This window comes from Lepidochelys kempii, chromosome 4 (genome assembly GCF_965140265.1).
Source record: "Lepidochelys kempii isolate rLepKem1 chromosome 4, rLepKem1.hap2, whole genome shotgun sequence".
Lineage (NCBI taxonomy): Eukaryota > Metazoa > Chordata > Testudines > Cheloniidae > Lepidochelys > Lepidochelys kempii.
The window spans coordinates 57,281,433-57,293,765 of NC_133259.1; the positions used below are offsets into that span (position 1 = coordinate 57,281,433).

The 12,333-nt window shown below is 44.0% G+C and overlaps 1 protein-coding gene across 3 annotated transcripts in view; it reads right to left on the bottom strand.

The window, feature by feature from the left end:
* LRBA (LPS responsive beige-like anchor protein) overlaps nt 1–12,333 on the bottom strand; it is a 559,255-nt gene that overhangs the window by 489,689 nt on the left and 57,233 nt on the right. For all 3 annotated transcript variants that reach the window (XM_073341330.1, XM_073341331.1, XM_073341329.1), the window contains exon 3: nt 112–343. In XM_073341330.1, coding sequence (XP_073197431.1) covers nt 112–343 — 232 coding nt within the window. The remainder of the gene's footprint in view (nt 1–111; nt 344–12,333) is intronic.

Here is a 12,333-nt window from a genome sequence, read left to right on the forward strand (position 1 = left end):
CTGTACATAATGCTTATTCTTTTATTTTGTCAATAAAAGTGCTGTGTTAAGGTTTTATATAAAGACAGTCATATTTAGCTCAAATAAATGTATTGCCATCTAAAGTCATACCTGCAATCATATTGTCAGTTTTATCAATTCTCTGTAGCACTTGTTCAACAAGCCCTACTTCTGTGCAGACTTGTAGATTCCGTATACTCTTCTTCAGGATTGCTGTAAACATGCTCCACACCTCAGCCTGGCAAGTGATGTCACATTTATCCAACAAGTCTACCATGCAGATAATACTCTCTCCTTCTTGGATAATAAAGTTCATTTCCAGATCAAAATGGCCCCCTACAAGCTTTAAGGAAAAAAAGGCAAAGCATTAGTAACAATCATTTCCAAATATCATTCTACATTTAGGTCTTGCTGTGCACGTTCCCAAGGATGTGTGCTGAAACAATTACAGAGGTTGTGGGGCTGGATTTAGATTAGATTAGGGAAGAGGAATTAGATGGTGGCAAACCGTGAATCCAATTGCTACTTCTGTTATGGATTCACTGTGTAACTTTGATGAAGACACTTGACATTTCTGTGTTTCAGTTTGCCCATCTGTAAAAGCACTTCCCAAATAGATAAGAGAACAGCTGCTGTGAAGAGCTGACCTACCTCACCGAAGTGTTCCTCTTTACAAACGTTTAGCTGCACTTCGGGTATATTAGATGAAAAGTGGATTGAAGCATCAACTGCAATTTTACTTCGTAAGTAAAGGTATGAGGTTGGGGAGGTTATTTGTTCAAATTATAGCACAAAACAGTTGTATCTGAGTGAATGTTAATGATCATTTAAAAAGTGAAGGAACAGTAGCACTGGTTGGAGCCCAACATTAACGATTATGTCTCCTCCTACAGATCTGCTAATGCACTTAAATCCAGAAAAGCAACACTTCAGAACTTTCTGTCATGGACTTTGCTTGAACAGAAACTGGTGAGTATACCACATTAGGTGGTTTCTGATGTGCACAAGGCAACAGCTACAAAGAAATCAAACCTCATCTTCACTTGTGACCTGAACTAGAACTTAATTCTCTTGAGATTAACATACTAACCTACCAGTCTCACCAGGCCCTCATATTTCAAGACTTTTCTGCAAGTTAGATGAATATGAATACAGTACTGTGACATCTTAGATGTAAATTCAAGTTTGTGTTACATTTCCTTCCATTTACAGAAAGATTTTCTAAAAACGAAAAAAAAAATTTTTGGTGAATTCTGTTTCTTTAGATCTTTCAGGTATTTAGGTGGATGTCACAAGGCACTTTTCCCCTTCCTTCCTCCTCCCCTCATCTACCTTCCTAAGAAAATAATGTCTCGATTTCAATTTGGGTCACATATGAGAAAGTCAAATATCTTGATATGTTTGGGGAAGGGGAGTGAGTAAATCTGAAGAGTTACATGTGGATATTTTCAAAACTAACTAAACAAGTGAATTATATTATTTGGACAGGTTTGATCAGTCACTTAGAATGACAGCTTAACAGTATCCAATTAGAAATTCAGTTGATTTCCTTCCTAAAGTTATACTGTGACAGAAGTCACCCCCTAAAATACTTATTCTCTCTTGCCATCCCATAAGCCCCTACAGCTCCATTCACTAGATCAAGTATGTCCAACAGAACAGAATTGTTGCCCTTAAATATTGTAAGTCAAACACTCAAATCACTGTAGAATATCCAAAAGGTCCTAAATTTTGTTTCCAGGTTGGAAGCTGCACCTTTCAACATTCTGAACATAAAGCAGTGATGTCAAATACCATAAGAAATTGAGAAAGTTAGCAGAGGTGATTGAGGTTGTACTAAGAAATGGAGAGTTTCTGAATGACCATTTAAAAAAATGTATATTTCCCTTCCATTTTCACTTTTTCTGAATTGCAATAATTTAAGTAATTAAAGGAACATCGAAGAGTATTATCTAGTAAAGTCACAGGATTGGGAGTCAAGAGATATGAATTCTATTCCCAGCTTTGCCACCAACTTTCTCTCATCTTTATCAAGTAACTCAGTTTCTATCCCTCAGTTTCCCCCTTCTGCAAAATGAGGTTCATGTCTATCTTAATCCATTAGTGGTTGCCAAGTGCTTTGAGATCCTTGGGTGGAATGGGCTAAAGTAGTAACATCACAAAATGCATTTTTAAAAAAACTCAGAGAAAAAAAAGCCTGAAGACAACTGGATCAAAAACAAGAAAGCAACTCTCAAATTACTATTTATTTTACATTGAATGCAAGCATATCACCCACCCTAATAGACTGATTGAGGCCTTCCTCAAAAGGACAGTCTTGCAAATGAAACTTGACTAAGAAAGTAAAAGTAATTCGTGGTGCAAATACAATGGCTATACGTTTGCTGTCAGCTAAGAGTCACACCATACTTTTTAATTTAATTAGGTATATAGTTTAACTAACCAATCAAGAGCTATCACATCAGAACTGTACAGGTCAACATTTAGTTGTAAATAAGATGACCCCACCTTCACCCTATCATTTTTACCATCAACCCTTCATTTCTGGCTACACACATCATTAACAGTAATCACCCATCCAGGAAGCTATCAAATTAATTTTCCAATCTAACCAGCGAAAACAAATATTTCAGCAGGTGTTACATTAAAAGTATATATCTAGTGCAGTCACTATGTTTTAAACATTTCTGTTTTAAGTAATACCTTTTGACAAAAAAATTGACAGAAAAAGCAGTATACACAAAGTGGACTATATTTGATGTACTCTATGCATGCATACTCATTAGATACACATAAGCACACACACTCTACAGTATGTCATATTAACCCTTTCTAATAGTGATTTGGAACTGATCAACCTTCAAAACACAAATTTGTTTCCGACGACAGGGATCATAATCCAGGCCCATGTACTGGCTAGTTATTATCTGAGCTGCAGTAATGGCTGTGCACAGCAAAATGTAATCTTCCCAAATGTCACAGTAAGTTATGAATATCTGAGCAGCTTAATGCACCTTACTAGCCATGAAGTGTGAGAATGTAATCTTATTACTTTTTTATGGTTGTATTTTTTTGAATAATGTAGCCTTTGAACTGATGTATAGTCTTTCCCTGCACTTTAGCATGATTTGGTCTCCTGTGTCATACAGTACATTTTTCAAAACTCTCCAATTCAACGTATTTTAAGTCTTAGGCTGAACTTCATAAACATTCTTTATAGCAACCCACAGGGTGGCATAACATTTTCTTTCTATAGGGTGTAGTATAATGTATAAGCATACAGCAATGATTTTAAAGCATAGTGTTCTAAGTATTCTAATACATCTTCACAAATTTTACATTATGTCTTTAACATCTGCCAGTTATATTTACTTTCAGAAAAAAAGTCATAACATCAATAGCTGGAGCTCTTCAGTAAGCACACGGAATTTCTGCATTTGGTACTCTGAGACTAGGTAGAACGTATACACTCTTCAATTCCAAGCCAACACAAACAGTCAAGCCCTAAGTATGTTTCTCTCTTTCCTAACCTTTCTAGAACTCAGCAGATTAGGAGTGAACTGTGCATATTAAGGTTTCCCTGCATTAGCAAAGCCTAGAAATGCAGAGACAATAAAACAAATTTAAAGATGGGAATGAAATGACTGCTAGGAATTTTCCATCTGACTTAAGATGGAAGGAGGATTCACAAGATATAGGAAGAGCTGCTGGGGCTTGTTTATTTGGTGCAGCTACTGCCCTTAGATATAGTCATTTTCAGACTTAACACATTCAGAGCTACCTCCTAATTATATACAGTAGCTACCAAACTCTGCCCTACTAGAAGATCAAGATTTAAGGACCTGGAATCATAATTACAGGGCAGCTGTATATGCCACTAATGAAAACATTTAAGAAACTTCAGGTAAATGGGGAGCTACTTTCCATGCACGGTGTAGCAAAAGTAACTAAATTAAGTCTGAGACCATGTCAGGGTTCCCTCCCCACTCTGAACTCTAGGGTACAGATGTGAGGACCCACATGAAAGACCCGCCCCCAGCTTGTTTCTACCATCTTAGGTTAAAAACTTCCCCAAGGCACAAATCCTTCCTTGTCCTTGGATGGGTACTGCTGCCACCACCAAGTGAGTTAGACAAAGATTCGGGAAAGGGACCACTTGGGACCACTGGACCGCACAAGCAGCCAAAGAAAAAGCTGCTAGGGATGCAGAAGAGGCTGCCCACAAGAGAGCCGTGGAGGCAAAAACACCCAGAGAAGAGGCTGCCCATGAGAGAGCTATGGAGGCCCAGCAGCATGCTCAGGAGGAGAAGGAAAGAGAGAGGAAGCATGTCCGTCCTGGCTGTTATGGAGTTGAAGAGACAAAACCCTTCAGCTGCTGACTCCATTTCCCCAAAAATCCACAAATGGGAGCAACTTTGTCCACAGTATGATGAATCCAGTGATATTGCTGAATATTTTCTCACCTTTGAGAGACTGTGCACCCTTCATGCAATTCCTGATGATGACATGACGACCACATTGGTAGCAAAATTGACTGGAAGAGCTCTGGACATATTCAACAAGATGCCTATTGAGGATGCTTCTAACTATGGTAAATTTAAGGATTTGGTTTTGAAACAATTTCAAATTACACCTGAAACTTACATAGTAAAATTTAGAGCCCTTAAGAGAGGGGCTGGACTAAGTAATGTGGCTTATGTAAACCAGTTATGTAAACTTATGTTAGATAAATGGGTCAAAGGCAGGGATGTAACTAGCTTTAAAGGAATGTGTGATTTGGTTTTCCAGGAGCAGTTCCTGACTATGACCAATGATGATGTAAAACATTGTTTATGGGATAAGAAAATGGACTCAGCAGAAAGTCTTGCTTCTTATGCTGATCAATATGACCAGGCGGAGCAAATCAGAACAAAACGGGCGGAGGTAGCAGAGAGGAACAACCCTGGTCGCAGTTGGAGAGGATACCAGAAGGGACACCCCGAGACCACACCCTATCACCGGAGGCAGCCCAAGGCCTCAGCTACACCCCAAGGAAAACCCAAGACACCTTATCGCCCCACCACACCATTCTCCAGCAAACCACCCCACCCCAGTGACCAGTCAGCTGGGGCATGTAAAGGCCAACTGCCCCCAAAAACCCAATAGATTACAGTTCATTGCACCAGGGTCACACCAAAGGACCTCATGCCCAGATGCCTCCCAAATACCCTCAGAGCGAAGGGAAACTGTGAATGTGGGTGGGAAAAAGGTTATCGCATGGAGGGACACTAGAGCACAAAAGTGTCAGCTATCCACCAATCCTTAGTGGACCCCAACTTAATCAACCCGGACGTTCAAGTGACAATTCAACCCTTCAAGTCAAACTCTTTTGACTTGCCTACAGCCAAGTTGCCTGTCCAGTACCAGGGCTGGTCAGGAATGTGGACTTTTGCAGTCTATGATGATTATCCCATTCCCATGCTGCTGCGGGAAGACATAGCCAACCATGTGAAGCTAGCCAACAGGGTGGGAATGGTCACCCGCAGCCAGGCTAAGCAAGCTTTCATACCTATCCCTGTTCCTGAGCCTTCTACCAGGGCCCCGTCTGTGTTACCAGAGACCCAGACTGAGGTGGTGAACAGCAGTAGTGGATCCAGTTGCAGAGACCAAGCCAGAGCCAGGCCCAGAACTGGAACTGGCAGAGCAACCAACACCAGAGCCATTGCCAGCACTGAATCCAGCACTTGCAACCCCATCTACATCTCCGATACAAGAGGGCACCACCGAGCCTGCACTGGCAGCAGCAGATGACCCTACACAAGAGGCTCAGCCAGAGCCTGAAATACTCCATAGTGCACCAGCGGAGAGCGGTTCACAGTCAATGGAAACAGCCCCATCCCCTACATCGCTTCCAGAGGGACCAAGCCCAAGTCCACAATCCAATGGGGAACTGATGTCTCCAGCATCAACAGAACAGTTCCAGACCGAACAGGAAGCAGATGAAAGCCTCCAAAGAGCTTGGACAGTGGCATGGAGCAACCCACTGCCTCTCCGCTCTTCTAATCGATCCCGGTTTGTTGTATAAAAGTCCTCTTTCTACAAGGAAACTCTTTCTGGTGGGCACCAGGAAAACTGGCATCCTCAGAGACGGTTGGTAGTTCCAACTAAGTACTGGGTCAAGCTCTTGAATTTAGCCCACGATCATCCTAGTGGCTATGCTGGAGTGAACAGGATCAAAGACTGTTTGGGGAAGTCCTTCCACTGGAAGGGAATGGGCAAGGACATTTCTATCTATGTCTGGTCCTGTGAGGTGTGCCGAAGAGTGGGAAAACTCTAAGACCAGGTCAAAGACTCTCTACAGCCACTCCCCATCATTGAGGTTCCATTTCGGTGAGTAGCTGTGGATATTCTGGATCCTTTTCCAAAAAATACATCCTGCCTTTCATGGATTTTGCCACCCGATGGCCGAAGCAGTAGCTCTAAGCAACACCAGAGCTAAAAGTGTGTGCCAGGCCTTAACAGACATTTTTGCCAGGGTAGGTTGGCCCTCTGACATCCTTACGGATTCGGGAATTAATTTCCTGGTAGGAACCATGAAAAGCCTTTGGGAAGCTCATGGGGTGAACCACTTGGTTGCCACCCCTTACCACCACCAAACAAATGGCCTGGTGGAGAAGTTTAATGGAACTTTGGGGGCCATGATACATAAATTCATAAATGAGCACCCCAGTGATTGGGACCTAGTGTGGCAGCAGTTGCTCTTTTCCTACAGAGCTGTACCACAGCCCAGTTTAGGGTTTTCACCATTTGAACTTGTGTATGGCCGCGACGTTAAGGGACCATTATAGTTGTTGAAACAACAGTGGGAGGGTTTTACACCTTCTCCGGTAATTAACATTCTGGACTTTGTAAACAACAAAATACCCTCCGAACCTCTTTAGCTCTTCCTAGAGAAAACCTAAAAGATGCTCAGGAAGAGCAAAAAGCCTGGTGTGATAAACATGCCAGAGAGCATTCCTTCAAATTAGGGAACCAGGTCATGGTCTTGAAGGCGCTCCAGGCCCATAAGATGGAAACATCATGGGAAGGGCCATTCACAGTCCAAGAGTGCCTGGGAGCTGTTAACTGTCTCATAGCACCCCCCATCTCAAACCTAAAGCCTAAGGTGTACCATGTTAATTCTCTAAAGCCCTTTTATTCCAGAGAATTAAAGGTTTGTCAGTTTCAGTCCAGGGAGGAGATGACGCTGAGTGGACTGAAGGTCTCTACTCAGAAGGAAAAAGTGACTGGCGTGGAAGAGGTGAACCTCCCAATGACCCTCGGACGTATGCAGCGACAGCAGATCAAAGAGCGTGCACTAGCTTCACACCGATGTTCTCAGCCACCCCAGGATGGACCGAACGGGCATACCACTCCATTGACACAGGTAATGCTCACCCAATTAGAGCCCAACCTTACCGGGTGTCTCCTCAAGCCAAAACTGCTATAGAACGGGAGATCCAGGACATGCTACAGATGGGTGTAATCCGCCCCTCTAACAGTGCATGGGCATCTCCAATGGTTCTAATTCCCAAACCAGATGGGGAGATACGCTTTTGCGTGGACTACCGTAAGCTAAATGCTGTAACTCACCCAGACAACTATCCAATGCCACACACAGATGGAGCTATTGGAGAAACTGGGACATGCCCAGTTCATCTCTACCTTAGACTTAACCAAGGGGTACTGGCAAGTACCACTGGATGAATCCGCCAAGGAAAGGTATGGACTGTATGAATTCAATGTGCTCCCTTTCGGGCTGTGAAATGCACCCGTCACTTTCCAAAAACTTGTAGATCGTCTCCTAGTGGGATTGGGAGAATCTGCAGTCGACTACCTTGACGATTTGGCCCTCTTTTTGGATTCATGGGCAGAACACCTGGAGCATCTGCAAAAAGTCTTCGAGCGCCTAAGGGAGGTTAAGCCTAAGGGAGGTTAACTGTTAAGGCTAAAAGTGTCAAATAGGCCTAAACAGAGTGACTTACCTTGAACACCAGGTGGGTCAAAGATCAACCAACCCCCTACATGCCAAAGTGAATGCTATCCAAAACTGGCCTGTCCCAAAGTCAAAGAAACAGGTCCAATCCTTAGGCTTGGCCAGATATTACAGACGATTTGTACTGCACTACAGCCAAACCGCCGCCACACTGACAGACCTAACCAAAAATAAACAGCCAAATGCAGTTCAGTAGACTGAAGAATATCAGAATGCCTTTAACCAGCTTAAAGCAACGCTCATGTCTGACCCTGTGCTAAGAGCCCCAGACTTTGACAAACCTTTCCTAGTAACCACAGATGCGTCCGAGCGTGGTGTGGGAGCAGTTTTAATGCAGGAAGGACCAGATCAAGAATTCCATGCTGTCATGTTTCTCAGCAAAAAACTATCTGAGAGGGAAAGCCACCGGTCAATCAGTGAAAAGGAATGTTATGACATTGTGTACACTCTGGAAAAGCTACGCCCATACATTTTGGGACAGAGTTTCCACCTGCAAACCGACCATGCTGCTCTGAAGTGGCTTCATACTGTTAAGGACAATAACAAAAAACTACCTTGGTGGAGTTTAGCTCTCCAAGATTTTGATTTTGAAATACAACACATTTCAGGAGCTTCTAATAAGGTGGCTGATGCACTCTCCCATGCAAGTTTCCCAGAATCAACTGGTTAAAATCGTCCTTGAAATGTGGAAATTGTTAGATTTTATATAATCAGTAGTATATCTAGAGGTGTATGTGTCTTATTAACTCTGTTTTCTCCTATCGCTCCAGGAAGAAATCACAGCCAGTGTGGTACAGGCTGTCCAGCACAATCTGTGATTTGGGGGGGGCGTGTCATAACCATACAGCTAAGGGTAGCCTAGAATTCCTCCTTACCTGTAAGGGGTTAAGAAGCTCAAATAACCTGGTTGGTACCTGACCAAAAGGACCATTGGGGAAAGAAGATACTTTCAAATCTGCGGGGGAGACTTTGTTTGTGCTCTTTGTTTTGTGTGTTCTCTGGAGAAGCAAAGAAGCATCAGGTCAGAAAACTCCTTCTCCTAAAATCATCCTAAAATGAGTCTCAATATTGCAAAAAGAGTAAGTAAATAAGGCAAGGCGCGTTAGGTTATCTTTTGTTTTTAGCTTGTGAATTTTCCCTGTGCTAAGAGAGAGGTTTATCCCTGTTTTTTTGTAACTTTAAAGTTTTTGTAACTTTGAAGTTTGATGGAGCTGGTGTGTTAAAAATACAGTGTATACTCCCGAGGGCATTCTGTGGCAAAAATTAAAAATTCTGTGCAAAAAAAATTCTGTGCACAATATTTTAAGATTCTACAAAATTCTACAAACTGTATTTGTCAAATAAATGTGGAGGCTCAAGCATGGCATTGGGGAGCACAGGCCACTGACTGCACAGAGGTGGGAGATCACTGTGCAGCTTCCCCCTGGGACACAGACTCAGCGGTGAGGCTACACCCAATCCTGACACAGTGCAAGGACCGGGCCTGCCACAGAAATACCCCAGAGCCCTGCCCCTCTGTGCCAGGTGTGGGCAGGCAGGCTCAGGAAGGCAAGATTCAAGTGTGGAGGGGCTTAATGTGAAGGGATCCAGGTGTGGGTTGAAAGGGTTCTGTGTGGGCCAATCTGGGTGCAAACAGCTCAGTGGGGGATCTGGATGCAAGGAGAGGGGGAATCTGGATGCACAGGGACTTGTTGGGGGGGTTCTGGATGCGTCAATGGGACTCTGCCGGGGGATCCAGGTGAAAGTAGTTGGGGCTCAGCAGGAGGAAAGTCTGGGTGTGGGGGGGGGGGAGATAGAGCTTGGCAGGGGGGTTCAGTGGTGGGGTCTAGATGCTGAGGGAGTGGGGCTCAGTGTGATGGGGATCCAGGTGCATCTGGTTGGGGCTTGGTATGGTGGGGATCCAGGTGGCTCAGCGGGGTGGTGCAGGGGGAGTGGGGCTCATTGGAGGGGTTTCTGAGTGCAGGGGGATGAGGCTTGGCAGGAGAGTCTGGATGCATGGGGGTTGGGCAAATGGGGGAGAAGCTCCCTGTACAGTGATCCCTCCCATGGCAGCTGAGGAGCGACAGGTGCAGGAAGCACAGGGGTGGGGGGTGAGGTGGAGCGTTTGCAGAGCTTCCCATAGCCAGAAGAGAAATCTGGGGGTGGGTCTGACACAGCTCTGGATGCCCTGCAGGGGAAGAGGAAGTCCCGTCCTCCCCTGCCCAGTCAGGACTAGCAGCTGAGCCTGGCGCAGGTAGGAGCCACCAGCCGGGTCTTCCCAAGTCCTGCCTCCTGTCCCACAGTGATTTACCTCTCTACTGGCTGCGCTGGGTACCCAAAACATACGGGGGGGGGTCACATGACCGTTCTTGAGGCTTCCTTTGGCTTCCCCATCAGAAAGTTATTTTTCTGCGGAGAAGCAAAGAAATCTGAGGGGAACATAAATTCTGTGCATGCACAGTGACGCCGAATTCCCCCCAGGAGTAAGTGTAGCAACACACATCCTGCGTACTGCCTGTCCAGGATGCCAGGTATGTACTCAGCAGCTAGCCAGTGCCACAACTTGCACCTTTACAGCTACACTAGCTTTAGTGCACTAGCTAGCTAACAGAACTAACTAGCTGGATCAGTATGACTTCTCATTCTGGGAATTACACCCCAGCTCAAGTATAGACATACCCCAAGGCTACTTCTACACTGGAACCAGGGGAATAATTGGCAGCTCATATAGAAAAGCTTTTGTCTAGCTAGCTCACTAAAACAGCAGTGAAGATGCAGCAACATGGCTGTACAAGCCCACCTAACCCCCCCAACCCAGGTATGTACTTGCATTGTTAGCTTGTGTCAACGCCTGCACCGCTGCATCCTCACTTCTATATTCAGCAATTAGTTAAAATAAGAATAGTGCGGGTAGGTCTGCACAAACTGCAAATTACTCCAAATTGCAGAGTAGATGTATCCTTAAATAAGCACTTTCTAGACCATTTATGGCTTTGGCTTTATAGGTGAAGACCAACCCTTAACTTTATCCAAACAGTAACTGGCAGCCAGTGCACCTCCTGGATTACCAGCGTCAAGTGCTCCCTCTCAATAAGCAGTCTGATGCATTTATGACAATTTCAGTCTCTGAATGGTTTTAAGGCACATCCCAATGTAGAGCAACAGTATCAACTTGAAGTGGTGAAGGCATGGATAACTGTGGCAAGGCCCACATCCAAAAGAAAAGGCTGCAACTCTCTGTCCAGGCACACCTGGTAAGATGCAGGTACTGTTTTAATATGATCTAACCACAGCTGGAGGCCTAAAGGCCCCCCAAGTTGAAAATTCTGGTGACCAATGAGGGATGCAATCAGGGGGCTGATAATACCTTTGCCAACTCCTCCAACTGCTTCCTCCTTGACCTACCATCATCTCAGGCTTGCGCACACTCATCCATGTCCTCAAGTAATTATCAGTTTATCCAAACAGCATCAGAAGAGATGTTGGTTTTACACTAATAGTGGACTTTATATTACCTCCCATCGTGCTGCTTTTGTTCTTATCCGTACATTTCACAGTTTTTAAATCCAAAAACCCTTCTGCAAGAAATCAAGGGTGATAAAGTTTTATGACCTAGCCTGTAGTAATCATCATAGCAAACAGGTACTTTCAGAGCACTATACCCACTGATCCTTCCTGACAGCATCTCCTCCAACAAGAGCAGCAAGTTTTAGTTTCAGACTCTGATGCAAGCAACAGAGCTGATACTCCCTGTCAAGCTCTACACTACTGTAACCCTCTTCAGTATTCAGTGAGCAGAATGTAATGAAGTATACTAATTTAACTATTTTTTTCCATCTTCTCTTCTGAAAGTTTAAAATGAGAGAGAAAGACATGAAAACTGAAAGAGGAAAGTAACTTTTTCTCTCTCTTATTCTGTTGCTTTCCTTCACCCTGTTAAGCTCCTGTCATTTACCTAACAAATAACATAGGGTTGTGAGCTTACGGCAGGTTGTAGCAAGAGCGGCATCTCCCACTCATTTCACACCTACATTTACCTACCTACTTTTGTATTGTCCATTCAATTTTACTATTATTGACAGTGTGATCAGAAGTGCTGAATCAGAAAAATAATGTAGAAACCTTTACAGAGGTTATGAAAAGTGAATCCCACATTTAAATTTCCTCTGCTGCTACATAGGGATCTCTCTCACATTGGAGTCTTGGTAAAATAAAGGTTTGGGGACATGCATTGACAGGGGGAGGGGGTTTGAGTCTCCTACTGACAGTCACCATTGGACCTGTGATGGCCAATATGGCACTACATTTAATTTTTGAACATAGTATGGATCTCTGCACAG